We start from the raw sequence: 23,572 nt of genomic DNA, 5'->3' as shown, positions 1-23,572 counted from the left end.
GCCCCAGGCAGTGGATTTTTTGAATGACTCCCTGATTAGGATGTCTAGCCATTTCTTAAAGAGTAGAGCAGTAAACTAAGAAGAAAGGATCTGCTTTTTTGAGAATCCCGGCAGGCTGAGATTAGGTTGCCCTAGAATAAAGGGGACCAAAGTCAGACAAGTCTTGGCCTTTCGTCCCCCTCCTCCTCCCTAGGCCACCTCAGAGATGGCATTGCCCTGTGCGGCAGCCCCCCACCAGGCACACAGATGGCTTCCTCCTCTGTCTCCACCACATCCCCTTCCACAGCTTCCTAACTGCTACCTGGACTGGTGCAGTAGGCCACCAGCCTACACAAAACAGCTGGGCTTTTCTCCTGCAACCCATCACCCAGGCTTGCCCATGTGCAGAAAGGGAGGAAACCCTCAGCCTGGACCCCTCTCTTTTAATTGTCTTCAGGCTCCTCCTTTTTACTTGTCTGATCTTGTAATCCTCACACTGGCCCTAAGTCATAACAGCTCTAGCAGACTCTTGTATGGCACTTGCTGTAGACAGGTTCTGTTCTGAGTGCTTTACATACACCAACTCTTCTGATCCAAACCGCAAGGGGCTTTGAAGGAGGGGCTTTACAATCCCCATTTTACAGATGTGGAAATTGAGGCACAGGGAGATCAAGTAACTTTCCTGATGTTATATATGTGCTAAGGGAGGTGTGCATGTCAATAGATTTTAGGCTGCCTCCTCCCTTCCCCTGGTGTGTTCCCTTCTCCCTTGTCCCCTCACAGTCACCCCAGGGGCTGGCTCAGGCCCTGCTCCCAGCTCCAGAAGGCCATAAGCCTCCTCCAACCCCAGCCCTTCTTACCTTCTACAACCCAACCCTGGGAGCTCCATCCCACCCTCAGGGAGCCCCGGGGCCCCATGGAAGCTGTCTTGGCTGGGTTCCAGGAGGATGAGGGCATGTGTGATTCGTCCTTTCAAACAGCCGCGCTTCCTTCAGGGCTGACGGCCAGGAGGCCCCACGAGGCGGCTCAAGCCCAGCCACGTGAGGCTCCCTCCCCTCCCGCTGCCCCAGGCCCCGCTGACTCAGAGCCTCACAGCCACCCCCTCCCAGGGGCGTGTGCGGGTGCAGGCTAGGTGGGGCAGGGGCAGCCCCTGGCACCCCACAAATCCCTGTGTGGGTTGGGTGGGAATGCTTCTTACCTTCTGTCCCATAACCAGCTGTCTTCTCTGAACAATGGGCTGTGAACAAGTCCACATCCTGCAGTGTTCTCTCAAGGCATGACTCCTGGCCGTAGACCAGCAACTTCTCCATCATTATTACTCAACTTCCCTCTCCTGATTGTTTCCAGATTCCACAAGGCCGTGGACCTCCCTGTCTAAACAGCCCTCCTTTCTGCACCAACAGTTTTCTCGCCTCTGGAAAGTGGGTGCCTCTGTGTTCAATTCCAAGGATGAAGACTGTTTAGAAATCCCAAGTTTTCTAGAAGGCTGTGAGCTGTTGTCAGCGGACGGATTCAAGCCAATGACATCCAGCCAATTAACTCCAAAGAGTCACTTTAACTTTTTAAAGAATCTGACTTGAGGAAAAACTGAAGACTAAGATTTCCATATAGGAGAGTCAGAAAACAAGCTGGGTTTATAATGCTTGAACCCTTGCCTCTGCCACCCCATAGCGTGTAGGTTCAGCACTGAAGAGAGCTCTTTGCTACATACAACAATCGGATTTTCTGGCTAAGAGAAATTAAAACCTGCCAATTTTGCTGAGCATATGGAGCAACTAGAGCTCTCAGACTCTGCTGGTGGGAAGGTAACATTATAGCAACCACGGGGAAAACGCTAAAGCTGAGGGAACACACCGCGACCCAGCAGTTCCACTCCTGGGTATATTCCTAGTACCCTTTGAAATCATCCCAAGTAATCTGTCGAGGGCAGAATGAAAATGCTCTAAATCCTGATTGTGACGGTGGTTACACAACTGCATGTATTTGTTAAAACTCACAGAACAGAATCGTACACTCAAATCGGTCAATTTGACTGCATATAAATTATATCTTAATTTTTTTAATGTGAAAACCAGAAGAAAAGAAATGTAGAATGAATAATTCAATTTAGGAGTATATCTGTATGATGGGATATTATACAGCAATGAACAGGAACAAACCCCCTGCAGAAGGAAACATAAATGAATCTCAAAATCATGCTGAAAGAAGCCAGACATAATGGACACCTGGGTGGCTCAGTCGTTAAGCGTCTGCCTTCGGCTCAGGTCATGATCCCAGGGTCCTGTGATCGAGCCCCGCATCGGGCTCCCTGCTCGGCAGGAAGCCTGCTTCTCCCTCTGCCACTCCCCCTGCTTGTGTGCTCTCTCTCTGTCAAATAAATAAATAAAATGTTAAAACAAAAAAGAAGAAGCCAGACATAAGAGTATGAACTGTAGGATTTCTTGTGGACGAAGCTCAAGAACAGGAGAAACGACACCGTGATAGAGGTCAGAAGAGTGGGGACCCTTGGAGTGCAGGCAATGGGGAGGGAGCATGACAGACCCTCCTGGGATTCTAGAAAGGTCCTGTATCTTGAGCTATGTGGTGGTTCCTTGGGTCTGTGCTCTATGCTTAAGATCTGTGCCCTTGATGAAATGTTGATTATTCTTCAATTTAAAAACATTTTTTTAGGGACACCTGGGTGGCTCAGTCAGTTAAGTGGCTGCCTTTGGCTCAGGTCATGATCCCAGGGTCCTGGAATCAAGTCCCGCATCAGGCTCCTTGCTCGGGGTGGTGGTGGGGGGAGCTCCCTCTGCCTCTGCCTCTCCCCTGCTTGTGCTCTTTCTATTTCTGACAAATAAATAAAATCTTAAAAATAATCTGTTTTTAAAAACTGTTATGACAAGTGACCCAGTGAGCAATTCAGATGATGTCCAGACCCCACCAGTGCCCACTGACTTGGCCAGCTCCCCGCCTGCGCCTGGCCCCACGGAGCTCTTTAACCATGTAAGCAGGCTGCACCCGGCTGCTCCCAGGCTGGAATTCCTGCCCCGCCCTCGCCCAAGCAAAACAACCTTTAAAACTGGCCAGCAGCCCAGGTTTTTAAACCGCTTCCTTGCCTGATCTGCTCCCCTTTATGAGCATCCAGGAAGAAAGTTACAGCTTCTCTTGCGGGGGGGCGAGGAGGAATTGGAACACCTCTGCCCCATCCCCTGAACTTCCCAGGAGTAGATGGGGTCCTGGCCTGAGTTGGAGGGGCAAACCTCTGGCATTTCCTTGGACCTTCTCTGGGGAAAGTTTTTTTTCCTGGCTTAACCAAGACCCTCTCCCTGCCCCCTCCTCATCTTCCCCTGCAAAATGAGCTATATACCTACCTGGTAAGCTTAGGAGACAATATGTATAGTAAGTGTCTGGAACAGTCTAAATGCCCCATGACCACAGCTATGATTCTGATGGTGGGGTATGATGGGGACAGATGTAGCCTCAGATGTCAGCACCTGGCACACAGCCTGGGCATTGTTAGACACTCAGCACCCATTGCTCCCTCCTCCCCATGTGGCCTGATCCTGACCCATGGAGTGGAAATTGGACACCCAGAGCAGAAGCCAGGCAGCTTAACCCCACCCCCTTGGCTGGGACAGAGGCAGGAGGTGAGGAGTGGGAGAATCCCAGGCAGCTGAAATGCTTGCTCGGCTTGTATTTGCTGTGTGACTTGGGGGCAAGCATATGCCATCTCCAAGCATCCCGCAGCCTTCCTCCTCTGTTGTATGATCAGGAAGGGGGGGGGGGGCTTCCCGAGACCATGTAAGCAGAGCGGAGCTGGCAAATCTCAGTTGGAGAGTGCCCAGGGCTCTCTCCCTCCCCGTTTCTCCCTGTTCCTTGGGGGGTCTACACAGATATTTTTCCTTTTCTGGGGCAAGTCCACTTACCCAAATAAATGTCCTTGGTATCACCTGCCTGCTTAATGGAGAGGGTTTCTGGAGCTTTCAGAGCCCCTCCCTCCCTGAGCAAAGGCCCAGCACCTTCAGACCATCAAAGCCATACCCCAACACCCCCCACCCATTGTGCCCTTGTGGGAGGGGTGTGTGTGTTGTGGGGGGGCGGGGGAAGCCCCAGCCTTTGGGCATAAGAATCTTGGGGGAAAAGCTGGAGACAGGGCAAGCATCATTTAGACTCAACCTAGGAATCTGGAGTCCCTTGTTGCTCTGGTAGGAAATTGCCTCCATTTTCCCATCTGCAAAATGGAGTGAATAATCACTGGCACTGCCTAGTTCAGAAGGTAGATGAACTTTGGCAGAAAGTGGTAATGATGACTGACGGATTGTATGCACTCTGTATCAGGCAGTACCTATTTGTACATGGGCAAAGGAAGCCCTACAATCACAGACTCGCATTCGGGAGCCGGGGTCCCCTGCAGTGGTATTCTGAGGGAATTTCCTGAGATACCAGGTTTGGGCCTGGGACCAGCTCTCCCAGATTGGCCCTTTTCCACTCTCTTGATCTTGAACTTGGCATCTCCTAGGTGGTGGAACCTCTGCTGGGTGCTGGGGATATGGAGGAAAGTCATTTCTCTGATGGGGCAGGAAGGAAGGCTTCTAGGAGGAGGTGACATTTGAAATTGAGTCTCAAAGGAGGAATAACAGATGGGGAAGAACATTCCTGATAATGCAACAGACGCAAAGGAAGGAAATGTGAAGAACAAGGTATGGGGATTTGAGTCAAAAGAGGTGAGGAGTGGGGCTTGGGAGGGTCCAGGTCCTAAAGGGCCATGCCAGGAGTCTTCTTAGTTTACCCTGCGGGCAGTGGGGAGCTACTGACAATTCTTGAGCAGTGACAGGGTCACTTTGGCTTTCCTGGTGCAGTTTAGGAAGGGTGAGTTCAGAGGTGCTGGAGTAGCTACATGAAGGATAAGTGAGGCTGCCTTGGGGAAGAAAATGTGAGGCTACCTCCACAGGAGTCTTCTGGCCCCCATCTGCTGACCTGTCCTCACCCTATCCCACCATCAGGGTCTGCCAAGGTTTGTCAAAGGCCCACAGGACACGATGCTGGTTACTCAGCTTGCTCAGTGCTTTATTGAACCAAGGCCTGAACAGATGAGTCAACAGGGCCTTCAAGCACAGCCCTCCACACGTCCTGAGATTCAGAATCCAGACGTGGCTCTGTCCTTGGCTTCACTGCTTCCATGACATTTCGTCTTGAATATTTCCAAACCTTAATGTGTAAAGATTTTGTCCACACAGACATAGACACACATATATCCTTGCTGCAGATGGTCACGCTCACTGAAATGCTTCCACTCAGCAGTTTGTGTGTGCAGGACATTGGGCATCCGTGGCTCTCCATCCATCCACCATCCATCCATTCGTCCATCTGTCCATCCACAACAAGAGAGCAGCAAGTTCTGACCAGTCGGACCCCGGAGTTCACAGCAGTGGGGGCTGGGCTGCCAGGCGCTGAGGATGCAGACCTTAGCCCTCGCCCAACAGCCCCCCAAGAAGGTCATCCCTTTCTGATGCAACAGAAGCCAGGGTTGAGTGGCTAATTAATGTTTGGAGTCTCTAACCCCAAGTGGAGAGAGGAGCCTAAATCTCGGCCTGTGCATACCCTGAGATGGGCAACAAATCAGACGAATGAATCAAGCATGCAGGTAACACTGAAACAGGAAAGAGTAAGAGCTTCTGTTTGTGCTAGAGGTGTTCACGTGGAAGGACAGGAAAGAGAGGAAGAGAAAGGGAACATGGCAGACACACCCAAGAGTGCCAACGCCCCGGGCAGGGAGAGGTTCTGCTTTGGCCCATCCCGGGGTGGGGGGGCTGCTGTGGACTTTCCCCCAGCCGCTTACAGAGTGCCTAGGAAAGAGGGGGTGCTTTTCTGGACACAAGACAAAGGGTTAACTCAAACAAGGAAGGAAAAAAAGCAAAAAGGTTCCTGCTGGACACAAAATACTTCCTTTGAGCTGGACTTAATCCAGTTTCACCAAGTCAACAGGCTGGGCTCTCGCAGGGGCTGGGCTGGGGTTGGGGGTGGCACGAGGATATGGAGTATGATCGCAGTGAGACATGGGAATCGGGGCTGGGGGCAGATGCACAGGACACCCTCACTGTCCTTCCCCTGGATGGCAGCTGGGGCCTCCAGCAGACCCTCAGCCCTGCAGGCGCCCGGGTGGCTGGCACCCAGGCAGTGAGGCCAAGAAGGTAGGCAGGACCGGTGCTGGCCCTTCACTGGTCCTGCAGGCGGCTACAGAGCTCCCGCCGGCTCCGCTCCCCAGCCCAGCTGCGGGTCTTGAGGCGGAAGGTCTTCAGCTCGTCCCTGAAGGCTTCGTGGTTCATGGGCCGGTAGTCCTGGGGCTCACAGAAAGTCTAGGGCAGGATGGGCGGGTCAGTCAATATGGGGGAATGGGAACTTTTAGAGGAAACCTCCCTTCTCCTTGGGCTACCCACTGGCCGAGCCCTTTCCCTGCAGTCCAACCCCCCACGAAGGCTTCAGCCACCCCGACCCATGGTACCGGGTGCTGCGGGAAGAACTCCTTGTAGCCGCCCTTGAGGATGTACATCTCAGGATAGTAGAGGCTGGGGTAGTCGTTGGCAGCTCTGTCACGCTCCCTGATGAAACGACACCTGGGACCAGCAGGGGTGTGGGGGTCAGAGCTGGGAGGTGTTGCAGGATATGCCTCAGGGGACCTGTTCTTTGCACCCCCTCTTTTGTGGGCCTTCGAGAGCTACAGAAGGCTTGAATGCAGCAATGTCAGCCATAAAAATGCTTTTAGATCATCTGGCTACCGGATCCAGAGGAGGTTGGAGAGATGAAAGGAAGGAGGTAAATCAAGGCAGTTGTTTCTATAAGGCAGTTCACAATCTTTGTTAGAGATAACTGACCTGGACAGCAAAGGGGGAAGCATAAAGGACAGAAGTGGACAAAATTTGAGAGATCTGTTCAGGAGGTCTGGAGAAGACTTGGTGAGCATGAGAGGTGGGGAACGGAAAGATCAGTCAAACCCTGGAAGGCTGAGCATCACTGAGGCCTGGGACAGGGCCCTTGGATATTAAGGACACTGCTGGAGACCTGGAACCAGATCTTGAGGGGAAGGGGTGGTGACAATGGATGGAGGGTGGACATAAGGCCTGATGGGAAGGATGGGGAAGAGGTGGGAAGAGGGTGCCATGCACAGGAAGGGAGGATGAGGTCTGCTCCAGATGCCAGGAGACTAGAGGCCCAGATCTAGCAGGGACTGGGGCTGGACTCGAGACTCTTGGGCATCAGATGATTCCAGCACCCCAAAGCCTGGGCAGGAAGGTCAGGAGCAGACATTAGCTAGCTGACTCACATGCGGGGACCGCGCTCAGATGAGAATTCACAGTGGAAAATGAGGATGATTCTCTTGTCCAGATTACAGGGTGTGATGGGGCTCTGTAGCAGGAAGGTCTCAGCATCCCGTTCCAGGGGCAGGTTCACGGCAGTCTGCCAGGGGAGCTGGAGGTCAGGCCACGGCCCTGGGGCTGGGTGGCTTATCCCTCCCCATGCCGTCCCCACCTTTCAGATGTGTGATTCCACCTCTTACTGGACAGGATCCTTCCCCCATAGAGGGTGCAGCCGCCCTCCACGGATTCCCCCCCCCCCCCCGCAGAAGGACAGAACTGGTGGGTCTTCAGGGCCTGTCCCCATCAGCCCGCCTCACCTTGATGTGCCCGCCTTCATACTCGTAGGGGTACCTGCAGTCCACAATCACAAACCTCTCCACGATGTTGCTGAACTTGCCTGCCAGTAAGGCTGCCATCTGTGGGCCACAGAGGTGGGTCCCAGCAGGTCAGGCTGGCAGAAGGGGGCTGACCCCAACTCTACCACCGGTCTGGCCTTGCAGCCCATCCCCAAGGAAGGTGAACAGGCAAACAGCCATCCCAAGTGTGCCTGGAGAATGGCTCATCCCCAAGTACCGTTTCTGGTGAGATGTACTTGAGATCTTGGTGCTTCCCATCCACAGTCTGCAGAAGGAAGGCCTGAAGGGAAAGGGGGAGAGAGAGATTGAGAAAGGGAGAGGGGAGAGAGAGAGAAAGAGGGAGAAAGGAGAAAAAAGGTGAAATTGGCAAGACTCGGAGCCTGGGAAGGATGGAGTTTCTTTCCCAAGCCCAGAAGGCCACACCTGCTTTGACCTTCAAATTCAGCTCTGGTTCCCATAGCAACCAAGAAGCGCCTCTTGGGTCTGACATCCAGGGAACAACCCCTGGATGGGAAGAAGGGAACAGAAGAGTTCACCTGCCGCCACACTCTGCCAAGCCCCCCGGATGAGACCCGAGGAGGCTCCAAGCTACAACGTTAGTTTGGAAAGGTTTTCCAAGGTTGAAACACAACTGATGCCCCAGACAGATCTGGGGTAGAGTCAGGAGACCAAGGAGAGCTGGAGAGAGGAGTCTAGGCGAGAATAAAGAATAAGCTGTGAAGGACAAAGCTGGGGGCGGGCAGGGGGGAGGAGGTACCAAGGCAGCTGCTGAGCTCAGGGGGCCACACAGTAAAGGGTCGAGCCTCCCAAGGGTCCACTGCTGGTACCTTGGAGTAATCCCCAATCAGTTCCCGGTGGTCACTGTCCAGGATAGTCTCAATCTCCTCGTGACACAAGGACTTGGAGCGGAGGACACGGGCTTTCTGCAGGGTAGATGGTGGCCAGGATCAGGAGCCAGGCTGCCCCTCAGCGCCCTGTGGGGCTGACACCTCTTTCCCTGCACCTTGCCCTCTGCCACAAACCCGGCCAACAAGGGCTGGCAGGGTCGACTTGGACAGTGGCTGCCCAGCCCCACCCCAGGGGGGCACCCACAGGTTCTTCGGCCTCCCGTTGCTCCTCTGGAGGGGTCACGCTCCTCCTCCGCTTGTTCTGTATGGGCAGGTCCCTGTCGTGGGGCCGCTCCAGCCTCTTGAGGATGGGTCGGATCACGCTGCAGGGCATGGACGGAGAGCGGAAGAGCCTCTGGCACTTGCTGTACATGATGAGGTCCTGGCAGGGGTGGCAGGTCGGGGGTCAGAGTACCCCGCCCCTGCCCCCTACCAGCCCCCCCCCCAAGCTCTGGGGCGGCCCCCCCCAGAGACCCACCTGCTCTTCCTCCTTTTCTGAGGTCTTGACCAGTGGGGCGCTAATGAGGCTCTCCATGCCTGGGGGTACCGCGTTGTGATCCTGAGGCCAAATCAGCAAGGGTACGGTCACACCCGCGGGCAAAGGCCAGCCCCTCAGGCCCCAGGTCCTCCAGCATGGCCCTCCTTGGCCCTGCCTGCACACCCACACATGGCAGTCCCCCAGAACCAGGAAACTGCAGGGCCGCACTTGCTGAGACCTGTGGCCCCGCGGGAGGGTTGGACTCGCCTCTGCCCTGCAGCACCCTCCCTCACTGCAGCACCAGCCACCTGCTAGTCTCTGGTAGGCCGGAGGCCACGCCGTGACTCCATTAGCTCTGATTCCTCTTCTGACATCGGAATGAAGTCACAGTCTCGGGGTGGGAGGTCAGGGCTTTCCTCTTTGGGGAGGTCCCAGGGAAAGTGAGGTCGATGGCCTGGGGGGCAAGACTGGTTACCTTTAAGTCACTCTCCAGGATGTCCACAAATCCATCATCTTCTTCAGAGGCCCCCTGGGTGGCAGTCAGGGAGAAGCGGCATCGGGCTGGGGGACTCAGCTCCTCTACTTCCATCTTGCGCTCAGGGGTGAGACACTGTGCGGGGGACAGACACAGGCCACTCAGGGGTGGGGACCCGAGGCAGCCCTCACCCCCATCCTTCTGAGAAAAGGTTCCTACTGCCTCAGAGTTCAGGATCACCCTCCCCCTCCACCTCTCCCCCCAGGGCTGTCTTCAGGGGCACCCACCCTACACCCACCCTACATTGGGTTCCACTCTCCCAATGTACCATCAGGTCGGGAGCTGAGTTTGGTCTCTGGGCAAAGGCTTCTCTGCGGTTGGCCCACTCTGCCAAAGCATGGGCATGGCTGGGATGCGGGGGTTTCCATGGCATCTTGAAGACAAAGCCATCCTGTGGGCAACATGGGTGGGTGTCATCAAATGCCAGAGAACCATCCCAGCACACCCCCTTCCTTCTCTCCCTGAAGTGCTCCCACTCCAGCCTTCTGGAAGCGCACATTCTCTTTGTCCTCCCCAGAGCTGTGGGCAGCTCGGCCACACGCCTCACTCTTCCTCCAGTTGCCAGGTGCTTGGGAGTTGGTGATGTTCCGTAGCACAGGGCTGTGGCCCAGAAGCCTCACCTAGAGAGCCAGGCAGGGCAGCAGGAACTGAAGGCTCCATTCCTCTGGCACCAGCCCTGGCCCTACCTTCTCCCGTCCCTCCTCTGACTCCCCCAGCTTGCCCATCCACCTCCAAAACCCCATCTCCCACAGCCAGACCAGGCACACCAGACCGTTTCAAGTCTGCCCTCTGGGAGGTGACCCCGGATCCCTCCTGCCCCTCCTCAAGCCTGGCCAGGGCCTGAGCCTCCAGTGTCAGGCCTCAGAGGGCGCTCACCGGCAAGGACTGGAAACGTCGAATGGTAAACTGCTCGCTGCAGGAGAAAACAGGGAGAGGTCAGGGCTGGAGAGTAGGGGGCTGTGCAGGACAGCACGCAGGATGCCCCTTCACCACAGAGCCCTGTGCATCCCTGTGGGAGGCAGTGGGAGAGCACCCTCCCCATGCCTCCTCCATCCAACAGGGGCATGGGGAGAGCCTGGGATAGGTGGACCACCAGAGCCCACAGGAGGAAGGCTGGAGCACTTACTTTCGGATGACCCGGCTAGCTGCTTGGATGGCCTGCTCAAACCTGGGAAAGAGAAAAGTCCCATGCAGCCCACCTCACCCTACAGCCCAGTGCCCACCCCCAGCATCAGGCCCCAAGTCCACAAGGCCTGGGGGCCAGGGCTCAGGCCAGCAGAAAGGGGAGGGAAGAATGCTGACTCTCAGGGGCCCAGGTATTGGGGAAGGGGGAGAGAAGAAGCAGCCTGGGATTTTGAAGGCTGCCCTGAATGGAAGAGGGCCCAGAGAATGGAGCAACGGAGACAGCTGGGGCAGGTCACAGGGTGGCCAAGGCGCTACCAAGGCAACGGTCTTGCCAGCTTACCCACAGGCCTTCCACCTGTATGCAAATCACCTCAGCGGGGCCATATGGCCGCCAGGAAAGGCATCCATCCGTCCCATGATGACAGACCGTGGCCGACAATCTGGGTATCTCCAGGGCCTGGATGCCAGCAAGACTGGGCTTCCCTCCCCTTGTGTGGGGCTGTCCTGGCTCCCCCCAGGACAGGGGCCTGGTTTAGTGTGCCCCAGATCAGCCACAGTGTGCCATGCCAGACCCCCTAGTGACAAATGTTCAGGGTCACATCCTCTCCTCCCTCCTATGGAATTTTCTAGGACCCAGCCTCTGTCCCACCCCCTTCTCCTGCCTTAGAAGAGGCCAGCAGGCAAAGAATTCCAACAGATGTTCCTTTTGAGGCCAGGGCACAAGCTTCTGTAGATAGGCCCCACCCCCTAGCTATGTTACCAGAGACCACCTGCCACGCAGGGCTTTTGTGTGTCTATGTGAGCCCAGGCGTGAGCGTGCACACGCGTACACACACACACACACACACACTTCTTTCTGAGAAACTGTAACCGTCAAAGCAGGTGCAGAGGTGGGGGGGGCACTGAGGGCTAGTGTCAGGGGGACGACTCCCAACGGTGGGGAGGGGCTGTGCCCAGACAACCTGGCATCGGGAATGATGACTTTTATTGGCCTGGTTTCCCATCTGCACCTGCGCCTCAGGAGTAAAGTAGGGACAATTCTGGGTTGTCACCAAAAACCAACCTGCAGTCCCCCCACCCCCACCCAGTTCTCTCCCTGTTTCCTGTTTGTGAACAAACCCGGTAGCCCAGCCCAGTCTGATCAAAGGCAGTGGGAGGAAAGACAGCCACTGCCCTAACCCCAAAGCCATAGTCCCTCAGCCCAGTCTGGGGATGCCCAGCTGTCCCCACTAATGCCTAGCAGCTGCTCTCCCTGCTGGGGCTCTAACCGCTGGATAGGGACCGCTGTGCTCTAGAAGATACTACTCATGCCCCACCACCAAGGGAGAAGGATCTGTCCTGAGCACAACGCCCTCTCCACTCTCTCTCAGAAAGGGCCTGGTCCAGGGGTTGGCCAGAAAGCGTCACTGAAGCCAGAGGATGCTGATAGGATGGTCAAGGGCTGAACCAACCTGCCACAACTGTTTTGTTTGGCCTAAACAAAACAGTTGTGGCAGGTTAAATTAAATGAATTGAATGTTTTGAATTAGTTGGACCATATTTTAAAATATGGGGAGCTGTCTCCGTTGCTCCATACCAGACCTGTATTTCCACAGGCCAAGGGCTGGCTGAAGTACCCACTATCCCCACCACCTGGCCCTGAGCCCACACTCAGCTGCTCCTGTAGGAGCAGACCCTTCTCTGAGACAGGAAGCTGAATCTCAGGACTTGGGAGGTCAGTGGGTCCCCCCCACATGTGGATTGGAGGGGTCTGTCCACTCTCCCAGACCCAGTGGGTTTATGCTGGAACTAGGATTCCCAAAGGCAGGCACCAACTCCTTGGTAGTGGGGATCCCTTTTCTCTACTCACGTCTGCTCTGCCATTCGGGGGTCCATGGGGCTGGGAGAATCCATACACAGACCTGGGGGGACAGAGCACCTTGGTTTGAAAGTAGTGGCATCTTCTATACACATTCCCCCACCATGTCGCAACTCTATTCAGAGAAAGGAAAAACCTGTTTCTACTTTAGATCTTGATACATTAAAAAAATGAAACAAAAACCTGCCCCTGAACCCCAAGGGCTAACACACTGGCCCAGAAATTGGGCAGGGCCCCACTCCCTGTTTACTATGGAAACTCCTCTGTACAGGTTTTATTTTTTTTTAATATTTTATTTATTTGAGAGAGAGAGAAAGAGCACAGAGGGAGAAGAAGAAGCAGACTCTCTGCTGAGCAGAGAGCCCGACGTGGGGCTCAATCCCAGGACCCCGGGATCATGACCTGAGCCAAAGGCAGATGCTTAACCCATTGAGCCACCCAGGTGCCCCTCCTCTGTATAGGTTTTAAACCAAAACTTTGCTAAGCATTTTTCTTAAGCTGGTTTAAGTAATTTGTTCTAGAAGAGATAACAGCTTTTTAAAGGAAAAGGTTACAGCTGAAGGCAAGTGAATGTTATAAAATGACCAACTTTCAGCCCTAATGCCTCCCAGCTGGGGCTGTGGTTCAGGGACTTTGGCGCCTGGTTTTAAATAGGTAAGATCTCATCTCCCCATGAGGGCCCCGCCCTACCGCCCCGCTCAGCCAGTCTGGGCTGGGTGTGGGGAGCCCCACCAGAGGTGGGCAGGTGGAGGGTCCTGGGCCCACCAGGTTGTGGGAAAAATGTTAGTCTGATCAGCAGGGAAGTGGAGAGACTCAGGCAGCGCCCCCCCCCCACGTCCCCTGGTACCCCTGAGCCTCACCTGCATCAGAAGATTCAGAGGATTCAGACGACAGGGAGGATTCAGATGCCCGCCGCCGGGACAGGGATAGGCATGTGAGCGGGCTGCCTACCTGACGCTTTGGAGTCTCACTGGGAAGGCAACAGGGACGCAGGGAAGGAGAAAGGTAAATGTGGGGCTCAAGGGCTAGCTGGCCCATGTTCCCACCAGCCACCCACCTCTGAAGGGCCCATCCCTGTCCCAGGGAGGTGACGGCCCTGAGAGCCTGCCCTCTTCATGGGTCTTCTGCAGGGATTCTAAGTAGCTTTTCTTTGTTGATTAAGAAAGGTCCTCCTGGGTTCAGGGGGAGGTGAGCCCAGGGCAAGAGCAAGGAGGTGGGTTGAGGGCCATTCTGGGGGATGGCAGGGCAGCAGAGTAGCCCCGGAGGGCCTTCCCCGGAACTCTTCAGACCCCTACCCATCCACAAGCCTTTCTGGAGCAAGGGCAAGACTTAGGTCTCCATTGCTGCTGAGGGCGACCCAGCCTGGACACTGCAGGTTGCTCAGGAAGCAGGACCAGGGTTTAACCCCTTAACCTCAGGAAAGAACTGGGGGTGGAGGGAGCAGGGGCCCGGACAGAAGAGAACCAAGCTCCTCTGCCACCCTCAAGTTCCCACTCCAGGCTCAGAATCCCTTGCCTGGGGCAAAATAGTGGTGATTAGGGCAGAGATTAGGGAGACAGCATGGTGGAGGCACACGGGGGGCGGCGGGTGGGACCGGTGTCTCCAGAGGTTTGTGCTGCCAAGAGCAAGTCACCTGGAGGGTGTGCACTGCACAGACCCGGTCTCACCGCCCTAGCCCCGGGTCCCTGAAGCAGGCACTACCCAGGACACCTCCCCACTCCGCTTCTCAGATTCGGCTCCCACGCCGGGTTCCACGGGAGGCCCGGGACCAACACCCTAGTACGAGCCTCTCACCCCACACCCAGCGTCGGCGGGGCGCCCTACCTGCCGAGCCCGGCGAGGTCGTGCATGGTCTGGGTCAGGGTGGTGACCGGCGAGGAAGCGGCCGCGCGCTCCGGGGACCCCACGAGGCCGTGAGGTCCCAGCTGGAGGCCCAGGAGGTGGCTGGGACGTGGGGCGCCACAGCGCACGCCGGCGGGACTGAGAGCCGGGCCCGGCGCGGGCTCCGGCTGGGGCAGCTCCATCGCGGCGGGACCCGCCGAAGGCTGGCGGGAGGGCCGGGCGCAGGGCGACGCCGGGCACAGCTGGCCGGGACGAGGTGGGGAGCGGGCCCGGGGTGGGGGGGGGGGGAGGGAGGGGGGAAGAGCCAGGGGGGGGGAAGGGGGGGGGGGAGGGAAGCGGGGAGGGGGGGGCGGGGTGGAGGGACGCAGGGACCAGCCACCAGTCCGGGAAGCCTCTAAGCCGCAGCTGCCACCTCCACCTCCTTATATATTCGAAAAATAACAGCGGCCGCGCCGCCGGACGCCACCAATGGGGGCGCGGGTTGGAGGAGGGCGGGACCGAGGGCGGGGCCCGCGGGGTGAAAGGCGCGGATGCTGACCAGCCCGGCCCAGCCCAGTTCCAGGCTCTGGTCGGGGCTAAGGAATTGGGGTTTCTCCTAAGCCTCCACGCACCGCCCCCCGCCACCCCAGCCAGGACTCGAGGATCTTGGCTGCCCAAATTCTGCTTCTCGGGATGTGGTTTGGAGTTACCCCCGGCGGAGAGGGTCCCTGAGGAAGCCACACCCGCTAGGGTGGCCTCCGAGGGAACCCCCCGAGATTTAACATCACCTACACTCACCAGTAGGCACCGGGGGAGGCTCCACTCCGGGAGTTTGCCAAACACGGCTACACGGTGCGGTCCGTGTTCGTCACTCTATCGACCCGGACGTTGAGTCGTGGAAAACTTCATTAACTCGTTCAAGGTCACACGGGGCAAGTGGTAGAGCAGAAATTCACCCCAGGCGCTCCTGCAGCCTCTCTACCCTCTTGACTGGCAGCGCGGAGCGTCGGTAAAGCCTAATTGCCAAGCGGAGCCTACCCCCTCACCCCGCACAGGAGGTAGACCGGAGGTGCGGGCCTCCGTGTAACTCATGGGGCCCCAGGTTACCTGTGACCCCAAGAGGTCCAATTTTCTCCAGCAGCCTCAGAGGAGGCTCTAATGGTTGACCTAACCATAGGTTTTGGCGATTGCGGCCAAAGAAGGTATCTTCGACCTCAGAACCAAGTTATGGAAATATCTCATGCCCACTGACGGTTTGGCTAAAGTGATGTTAATGGCATTACATTGTTTAATTGGTGTTTCTTTGATGACCAAGGAAACTGAATCTGTCACTAGTTTAAACTGAGCATCTTCTAACTGATAACTTTCCAGCAATCTTGTTTTCCTGGAATGAGCCCTGGAAGCCTGCACCCAAAAGTGAATGGGCAATAAGTGCTTTTGCATCCTGTCTCCCCACTGAAGAGGGCGCCTCTGGCTGGGTGGTGCACAGCTCAGGCAAGCAAGAGCTCAGGCTCTTCTTTGCTTCCCTGCGGTCACATCCCTCCAGCCAAGGTGCAGTGGGTGGGAGTGGCAGAAGGGAGGGCCTGGCAGTAGGCGGTTGGGTGGGCTAGGGGACTTGCAGAAGAACGGGATGCAAAGACCCCAGTTCTTCTTCTTTTTTTTTTTTTTTAAAGATTTTTATTCATTTGACAGAGAAAGACACAGTGAGAGAGGGAACACAAGCAGCGGGAGTGGGAGAGGGAAAGCAGGCCTCCCGCGGAGCAGGGAGCCCGATGTGGGGCTCGAGCCCAAGACCCCAGGATCATGACCTGAGCCGAAGGCAGATGCTCAACGACTGAGCCACCCAGGCGCCCCCAAAGACCCCAGTTCTATCTGAGAGGGGTAGGAAGGTGCAGATCATGACTTTTCCTTCTTCCAACGTTTTGTTCAGCTTCTGTCAGGTGCTATGCTTCGTGCTGGACAGGGCTGAGATTTCAGGTTCATCTACCCTGGATCAAGAATCCAGCTCCCAACATCCAGCCACTACTCACAGCCCAGGATGTGACTGTCCTGGGGAGGAGGGTGGGTGAGGGTGTGGGTGAGGGAGGAGACAGTCCCACCTGAAAGACCAGAAATAAAACTGAGGGGTTGCATTTTCAAAATCAACCCAGCAAGGATTACCACCATCCAACACACACACACACACATTTCTACAGGGTGTAGGGAGGGTGTGTGTGTATGTGTGTGGCCAAAAAAAGTATTATACTCTTGAATCCTTTCAAATTCCACACTCAGAGGTCACCTCTGGGCAAGTGAGGAGAGGCCAGGACCACAGAGGTGTCATTCCAGAGCATCCCACACATCAGCTCTGTGTATCTTCCTGGATCTCCTTTGCCAATTAGATCACAGATTATGTGCTCAATTAAAAAAAAAAGGTATTCAACAAAAAGAAGCTAAAATAAATATTTGCAATAATATCGTTAAGAGGAATGACTCCTCTCATCCAGCCAGGTCCTGGTTACAATGACAATTCAGAGCTGCAGAAAGCTCCACTCCCCATGAAAGGAATACCCTGGCTCTGGACTATCCCTCTGGGCTTGCTTGAGGGGGTCCAGTGTGACCCCAGTGCCTTGGCAGAAAAGAAGGGAAAATTATCACACGTTTCCAAAATCCTTCTCCAAGCCTGTTCCCACACAGCATCTTCTGTGTGGGACTCACTTTTCCAGTGCCTTTTCTGTCATGGCTTGAGACATGTTAAATGGTTTTTAAAAATTGGGACATGGTACCGAAAATTCAAACAAAGGAGAAAATTCAAATGGTGCAAAACAGCAGTGAAAAAGTCAGTCTCCACACCCTACACACACCTTCAGGACCCCTGCCTAGAGACAGCCACCAATATGAGTTTGTTGCATATTCTGGAGACAGTCTGTGACAGTCCTAGGCAATCGAAACATAATGGGGAGGCACAGATATGAGCCACATACATAATTTATTTTTTTTTTAATTTTTTTATTGTTATGTTAATCCCCATACATTACATCATTAGTTTTAGATATAGTGTTCCATGATTCATTGTTTGTGCATAACACCCAGTGCTCCATGCAGAACGTCATAATTTATTTTTTTTAAAAGATTTTATTTATTTGACAGAGAGAGAGATAGCAAGAGCAGGAACACAAGCAAGGAGAGTGGGAGAGGGAGAAGCAGGCTTCCCACGAAGCAGGGAGCCCGATGCGGGGCTCAATCCCAGGACCCTGGGATCATGACCTGAGCCGAAGGCAGATGCTTAACGACTGAGCCACCCAGGCGCCCCGGAGCCACATACATAATTTAAAATTTCCTAGTAGCCACATTAAAAATATGAAAAGAAACAGCTGAAATTTTAATATTTTATTTAACCTCATATATTCAAAATATTATCATTTCAACATATTATCAATATAAGAATTATTAGATATTTTAGATACTTTTTGGTACCATTTGTGCACTTGACACTCACAGCACATCTCAGCTTGGATGTGCCACATTTCAAGTGCTCAGTAGCCACATGGGATTAACTGGGCTACCACAGTACACAGTGCAGGTCTATATATGTACAAGCATATGTATGTCCATATTTTTACAAATATAACAAACTGTGTGAAACATTGTTTTACCCCTTGCTTTCTTCATTTTACTTGAAGATGGATCCATATTAGTACCATAATGTCATATATTTATTCATTTCCCTAATGCTGAACATTTAGGTTATTAGCTTGCACACTGATGCAGCAAGTATACACAGTATTAATTCCAAAAAGGGAACTATTAGCAGGCGCCTGGGTGGCTCAGTCGGTTAAACACTGACTCTTGATCTCAGCTCAGGTCTTGATCTCAGGATTATGAGGCCCAGGATGGAGCCTACTTAAAAAGAAAAAAAATAATAAAATAAAAGGGAACTATTGGAAGGTATGGCTCTATTTATTGAAATCTTCTTTTCCCCTTCCTGAATTTCATCTCCTCAAGCTGATTAGCTGTTGAAGAACAGGGACCAAGTCATTTGCCTCTCCTCCCATCTCCCAGCACCTCATATAGGCCCAAGTCCAAGGTTGGCCCCTGACCCAATATCCCACTTCTAGGGATTTCTCTCTCTCTCTCTTTTTCTTTTTTAACATTTTATTTATTTGATAGAGAGAGAGTGAGAGAGAGGACACAAGTGGGAGGAAGAGGGGAGGGAGAAGCAGACTCCCCGCTGAGCCAGGACCCTGGGATCATGACCTGAGCCAAAAGCAGATGCGTAACTGACTGAGCCACCCAGGCGCCCCTAGGGATTTCTCTTAAAAAGATGATGAAAGGGGGCGCCTGGGTGGCTCAGTTGGTTAAGCGACTGCCTTCGGCTCAGGTCATGATCCTGGAGTCCCGGGATCGAGTCCCGCATCGGGCTCCCTGCTCGGCAGGGGGTCTGCTTCTCCCTCTGCCCCTCCCCCCTCTCATGTGCTCTCTCCCTCTCATTCTCTCTATCTCAAATAAATAAATAAAATCTTTAAAAAAAAAAAAGATGATGAAAGGGACGCCTGGGTGGCTCAGATGGTTAAGCGTCTGCCTTCGGCTCAGGTCACGATCCCAGGGTCCTGGGATCGAGTCCCGCATCGGGCTCCCTGCTAGGCGGGGAGCCTGCTTCTCCCTCTGCCGCTGCCTCTCTCTATCTCTCTCTCTGACTCTCATGAATAAATAAAAAAAATAAAAATTAAAAAATAAAAATTAAAAAAAAAAGATGATGAAAGTACACACAGATGTATGTTCACTGAGTAACTGTTAATAGCAATGAAACACAGAAAGCAAGCTGGGTGTTCTTATAGGCGAGCAGCTAATGAGGTGACTCCTCTATAGTTTGTAATACCTGCAACTTTTAAAGAGAACAGGCATGGGGGCAGGTAGGGATGCTTGGTACCCAGCAGGAGCCCAGTCAGTAATTGTTGGTATCTGAAAGCTTACATACTGGGCTTTCAGAAAACGGTCTTTTGAAGAAAGGGTTTCTAGAGTAAAAGAAGTTTGAAATTCACTGATGGAAATAATTATTGACATGAAAAGATGTTCACATTATGGGCTACAAAGTATCATGCCAAGTGTGGTCGCATTAAAAACAATATGAACAGAAAAGTATCCCACAAGGATATTCTCTGAGTAGTGTAATCAAATGTTTCTATCCTCAAAATTTGGGGTATTTTGGGGGCGCTGGGGTGGCTCAGATGGTTGGGAGTCTGCCTTCAGCTCAGGTCATGATCTCCAGGTCCTGGGATCAAGCCCCACATCAAGCTCCTGGCTCAGCGGGGAGTCTGCTTTCCCTTTCCCTCTGCCTCTCCTCCTGCTTGTGTGCTCTCTCTCTCAAATGAATAAATAAGGGGTGCCTGGGTGGCTCAGTCGTTGGGTGTCTGCCTTCGGCTCAGGTCATGATCCCAGGGTCCTGGGATTGAGCCCCGCATCTGGCTCCCTCCTCCGCGGGAGGCCTGTTTTCCCTCTCCCACTCCCCCTGCTTGTGTTCCCTCTCTCGCTGTGTCTCTGTATATCAAAGAAATAAATAAAATTTTTAAAAATGAATAAAATCTTTTAAAAAATTGTCGGTATTTTAAAATATTTTCCAAAGAACAGGTATAATTTTTTTTTAATGTTTTATTTATTTATTCATGAAAGTCAGAGAGAGAGAGAGAGGCAGAGGCAGAGGGAGAAGCAGGCTCCCCGCCTAGCAGGGAGCCCGATGCGGGACTCGATCCCAGAACCCTGGGATCATGACCTGAGCTGAAGGCAGACGCTTAACCATCTGAGCCACCCAGGCACCCCCAGAACAGGTATAATTTTTAAGTTAATTAAAAGACCATGACCTCAATGTGGCAATTCCTCAAACAATTAAACAAAGAGTTACCATATGACCCAGCAATTCCACTCCTAGGTATATAACCAAGTAAAATGAAAACGGATGTCCACACAAAAAATTGCAAACAAGTGTTTATAGCAGCATCATTCCTAATTGCCAAAACACAGAAATAATCCAAATGTCCATCAAATGACAAATGGATAAAAATGTCATATATCTATACAATAGAATATTATTCAGCTGTAAGAAAAGAATAAAGCATAGAGGCTTCATCGTGCATGAATGTAGAAAACATGATGCTAAGTGAAAGAAGCCAGTCATAAAAGACACAAATTATATGATTTCATTCATATGAAGTATTCAGAACAGGGAAATCTATAGACAGAAAGTAGATCAGTGGTTGCTTAGGCCTGAGGAAGGGGCAGGGAGTGAATAGGGACATAGTAGCTAAAGGGTATGGGATTTCTTTCTAAGGTGATAAAAATGTTCTAAAATTGACTGTGGTGATAGTTGCATGTGTCTATGAAATATATGCTAAATGGGTAAGTTGTATGATATGTGAAATATGTCTCAATAAAGCTGTTAAAAATGAAAGCATGAGGGGCGCCTGGGTGGCTCAGTCGTTAAGCGTCTGCCTTCAGCTCAGGTCATGATCCCAGGGTCCTGGGATCGAGCCCCGCATCGGGCTCCCTGCTCAGCGGGAAGCCTGCTTCTCCCTCTCCCACTCCCCCTGCTTGTGTTCCCTCACTCGCTGTGTCTCTCTCTGTCAAATAAATAAAATCTTTAAAAAAAAAAAAAAGAAAGCATGAATAGAATTATGGAGGACTGGGGGAGAGATGAGGTATTTCTCTTGGGACTCTTGGCTCTAAGAACTCTGGAGATGTCCTCAAATGGCTGGACAACCTCTTTCCTGCTAACTGTATCCACCTCCATCAATAGGCCCACATTGTCTTCAACTTCCAGGCCCATCCTTGGTGCCACACAAAGGATACTGGTATGGCCATTTCCAGGACGAAAAAGAAGCCATACACGTGCTGATTACGCAGCCATTTCTAGACATCTGGTCTACCTGCTACCTGTAGCAGGGCATAGGGCCCATTTCCACTCCCTCTAAACTGAGCAATTCCCTTGCCAATCCATCTGGAACCCTGGGACCCCCCACTTCCCTCTATAAGCCCTATCCTTCCAATTCCCCACCTTAGGCAAGTCCGAAGTCCACCTTCTCTTCTCTTGGCCCAGGCTGTCCAAAGTTGCCCATTAGGCCTAATACCTATTTCACTTACCTAATCATTATTTTTCGTGTCCTTCAGTAAGCTTTCCATTCTCCTTTTCATTTTAAAGGGCCTGTTGTACTTGCTTATTGAAAAAAACTTGGAAAATTCAGTGAAGTAGGAAAAATAAGCCCACCCACATTACAATCACCCAAACACACATTGATTATAAGCCAGGATGGGTGAAGAGGCAGGTGGGACATATATGCACATGGATGAAATCACCAAAATGTCGACATGGTTTCCTGAAAATGTGTAGTAGGGAGTCTCAGACAGGTAGCCCTATACTCGCCTTTGCATAGGGACCATATACCCATTATGGACCAAGAACTGATCTGGCTCCTGAGGGAAAAGTCTCCCACGTTTTCTCCTAGACCTTGTGATTAGAAGAATATTTTTTTATGTCTCAGGAGTGGGAAAGTAAGACACAAAACCCAGAAGCACTAAAGGAAAAAAACTGACAGACCTGCCTACTTAAAGGTTACAAACTGGGGCACCTGGGTGGCTCAGTGTCTGCCTTTGGCTCAGATCATGATCCTGGGATCCTGGGATCGAGCCCAGTGTGTCGGTCCCCGTGTGTTGGTTTTCCTGCTCAGCAGGGAGTCTGCTTCTCCCTCTCCCTCTGCCCCTCCCTGCGCTCATGCTCTCTCTCTCTCTCAAATAAATAAATAAAATCTTAAAAAAAAAATAAAGGTTACAAACTTCTCATATCTAAGATTCCCTACGCTAAATTAAAGGACAACTGGCAGACTGGAAGAGCATATTTGCAATATACTTAACAAAGATTTTGTGTTCAGAGCCTATGAAGAGCTCCTATAAGTCCACAGAAAGACAAATACAAGAGAAAAATGGGCAAAGAGTATGACTAGAAAATTCACAGGATTCAAATGGCCAATACACATATGAAAAGAAAAATACACACTAACACAGCAGCGAGTTACACTTTCTTCCCTTGGCCTCCAGAAACACCATTCAGCTGTTTTTCATGAATTTCTTGTTAGTCCTTTCTGGAACCCTTAACTTTGGAGAGCCCAGGGCACTGTCCTTGGTCCTCTTTTCTTCTTTGTACACACCCACTCATTTGAAGCCTTATCCAGCCCCAGGTCCTCAGTCCATCCCCCTGGGTCACAGCCTTCCTCTTTGACTACACCTCACTCGAGGGATTTTTTTAAAACACCACAATGCATTTATTGTGTTAAGAATATGTCATTTTTATGTGTATGGTGGAGGAGGAGGTTTCAGGGATTCATGTGTATGTATACTTATATATTTATATACATGACATTATTTCTGTAGATGAAAACACAAACATTTATGCCCGTATGCATGGAAAAGCCCAGAAAGTGGCACACGGACATATCAGTGTTTATCTATGGATTGTGGGATTACTATCAAATAGATGTAAAAGTGTAATGTTGCTTATAAAAATAATCTAAGTGTGTAACAATAGGCTACACAGATTAGTGTTCATCCATACTTGGAACAATATACAACCATTAAAAAGCATGTTGGCAATATTTTATCGATGTGGCAAAATCCTCATCGCTCGATGCCAGGTAAAACAGCAGGAGATGCCAGACATACAGTCTATACATCTGATGCCAGTTTTATGCAATAAATTTTTACACAGAAAACTGCTTGAGCCTAGAGAAAAGACTGGAAGGAAACGTATCAAAATGTTACCTGCGCATCTCTCCAGGTGCTGGGGTGAAAGGTGATTTTTAGTTTCCTGTATTTTTCAGTTTCCTCAAAGAGCGTGGACTATTTTTGCTGTAACAAAACAAAACCCACAAAGCACAGCTGTTATTCTTTATACGCAGCAAATCGCTGCCCACCGGGCGCGGAGGCCGGGCACCGCGCCCCTGCCCGCTGGTCGCCCGGACGCCCGAGCGCCGCCGGGTCCAGCAGGCCGCAGCGCCCCCCCGCGGTGGGTCCCCGGCAGCGGGGGGGGGGGGTGGGCGCGGAGGGCGGGGAGGCGGCGCCGGGCGTCCCCGCGCTTCCCGCGAGATCCCGCTCCGCCCGCTCCGCCCCGCTCGCCGCGCTCCCTGCTCCCCGCGCCGCGGCACTTCCTGCCTTCCGCGCCCGCGCCGCCCGC

At 52.6% G+C, this 23,572-nt stretch overlaps 1 protein-coding gene across 1 annotated transcript; it reads right to left on the bottom strand.

Moving 5' to 3' along the window:
• Positions 1–5,007: 5,007 nt before the first annotated feature.
• On the bottom strand, positions 5,008–14,579 carry CDC25B (cell division cycle 25B). Its single transcript, XM_032419653.1, has 16 exons — positions 14,380–14,579; positions 13,416–13,525; positions 12,547–12,598; positions 10,699–10,740; positions 10,449–10,485; positions 10,070–10,192; positions 9,841–9,963; positions 9,513–9,647; positions 9,038–9,118; positions 8,765–8,941; positions 8,500–8,595; positions 7,890–7,952; positions 7,634–7,732; positions 7,283–7,416; positions 6,464–6,575; positions 5,008–6,317 (listed from the first exon to the last, which is right to left on the bottom strand). Exons 1-16 carry the CDS (start codon positions 14,577–14,579, stop codon positions 6,177–6,179), a joined length of 1,725 nt encoding a protein of 574 aa, XP_032275544.1. The 3' UTR covers positions 5,008–6,176.
• Positions 14,580–23,572: the final 8,993 nt, after the last annotated feature.

Source organism: Phoca vitulina, unplaced genomic scaffold (assembly GCF_004348235.1).
Source record: "Phoca vitulina isolate PV1807 unplaced genomic scaffold, GSC_HSeal_1.0 scaffold22, whole genome shotgun sequence".
NCBI classification, from domain to species: Eukaryota; Metazoa; Chordata; class Mammalia; order Carnivora; family Phocidae; genus Phoca; species Phoca vitulina.
Note: the sequence above shows the minus strand (reverse complement) of the source record. Positions and strands in the feature narration are given on the sequence as shown.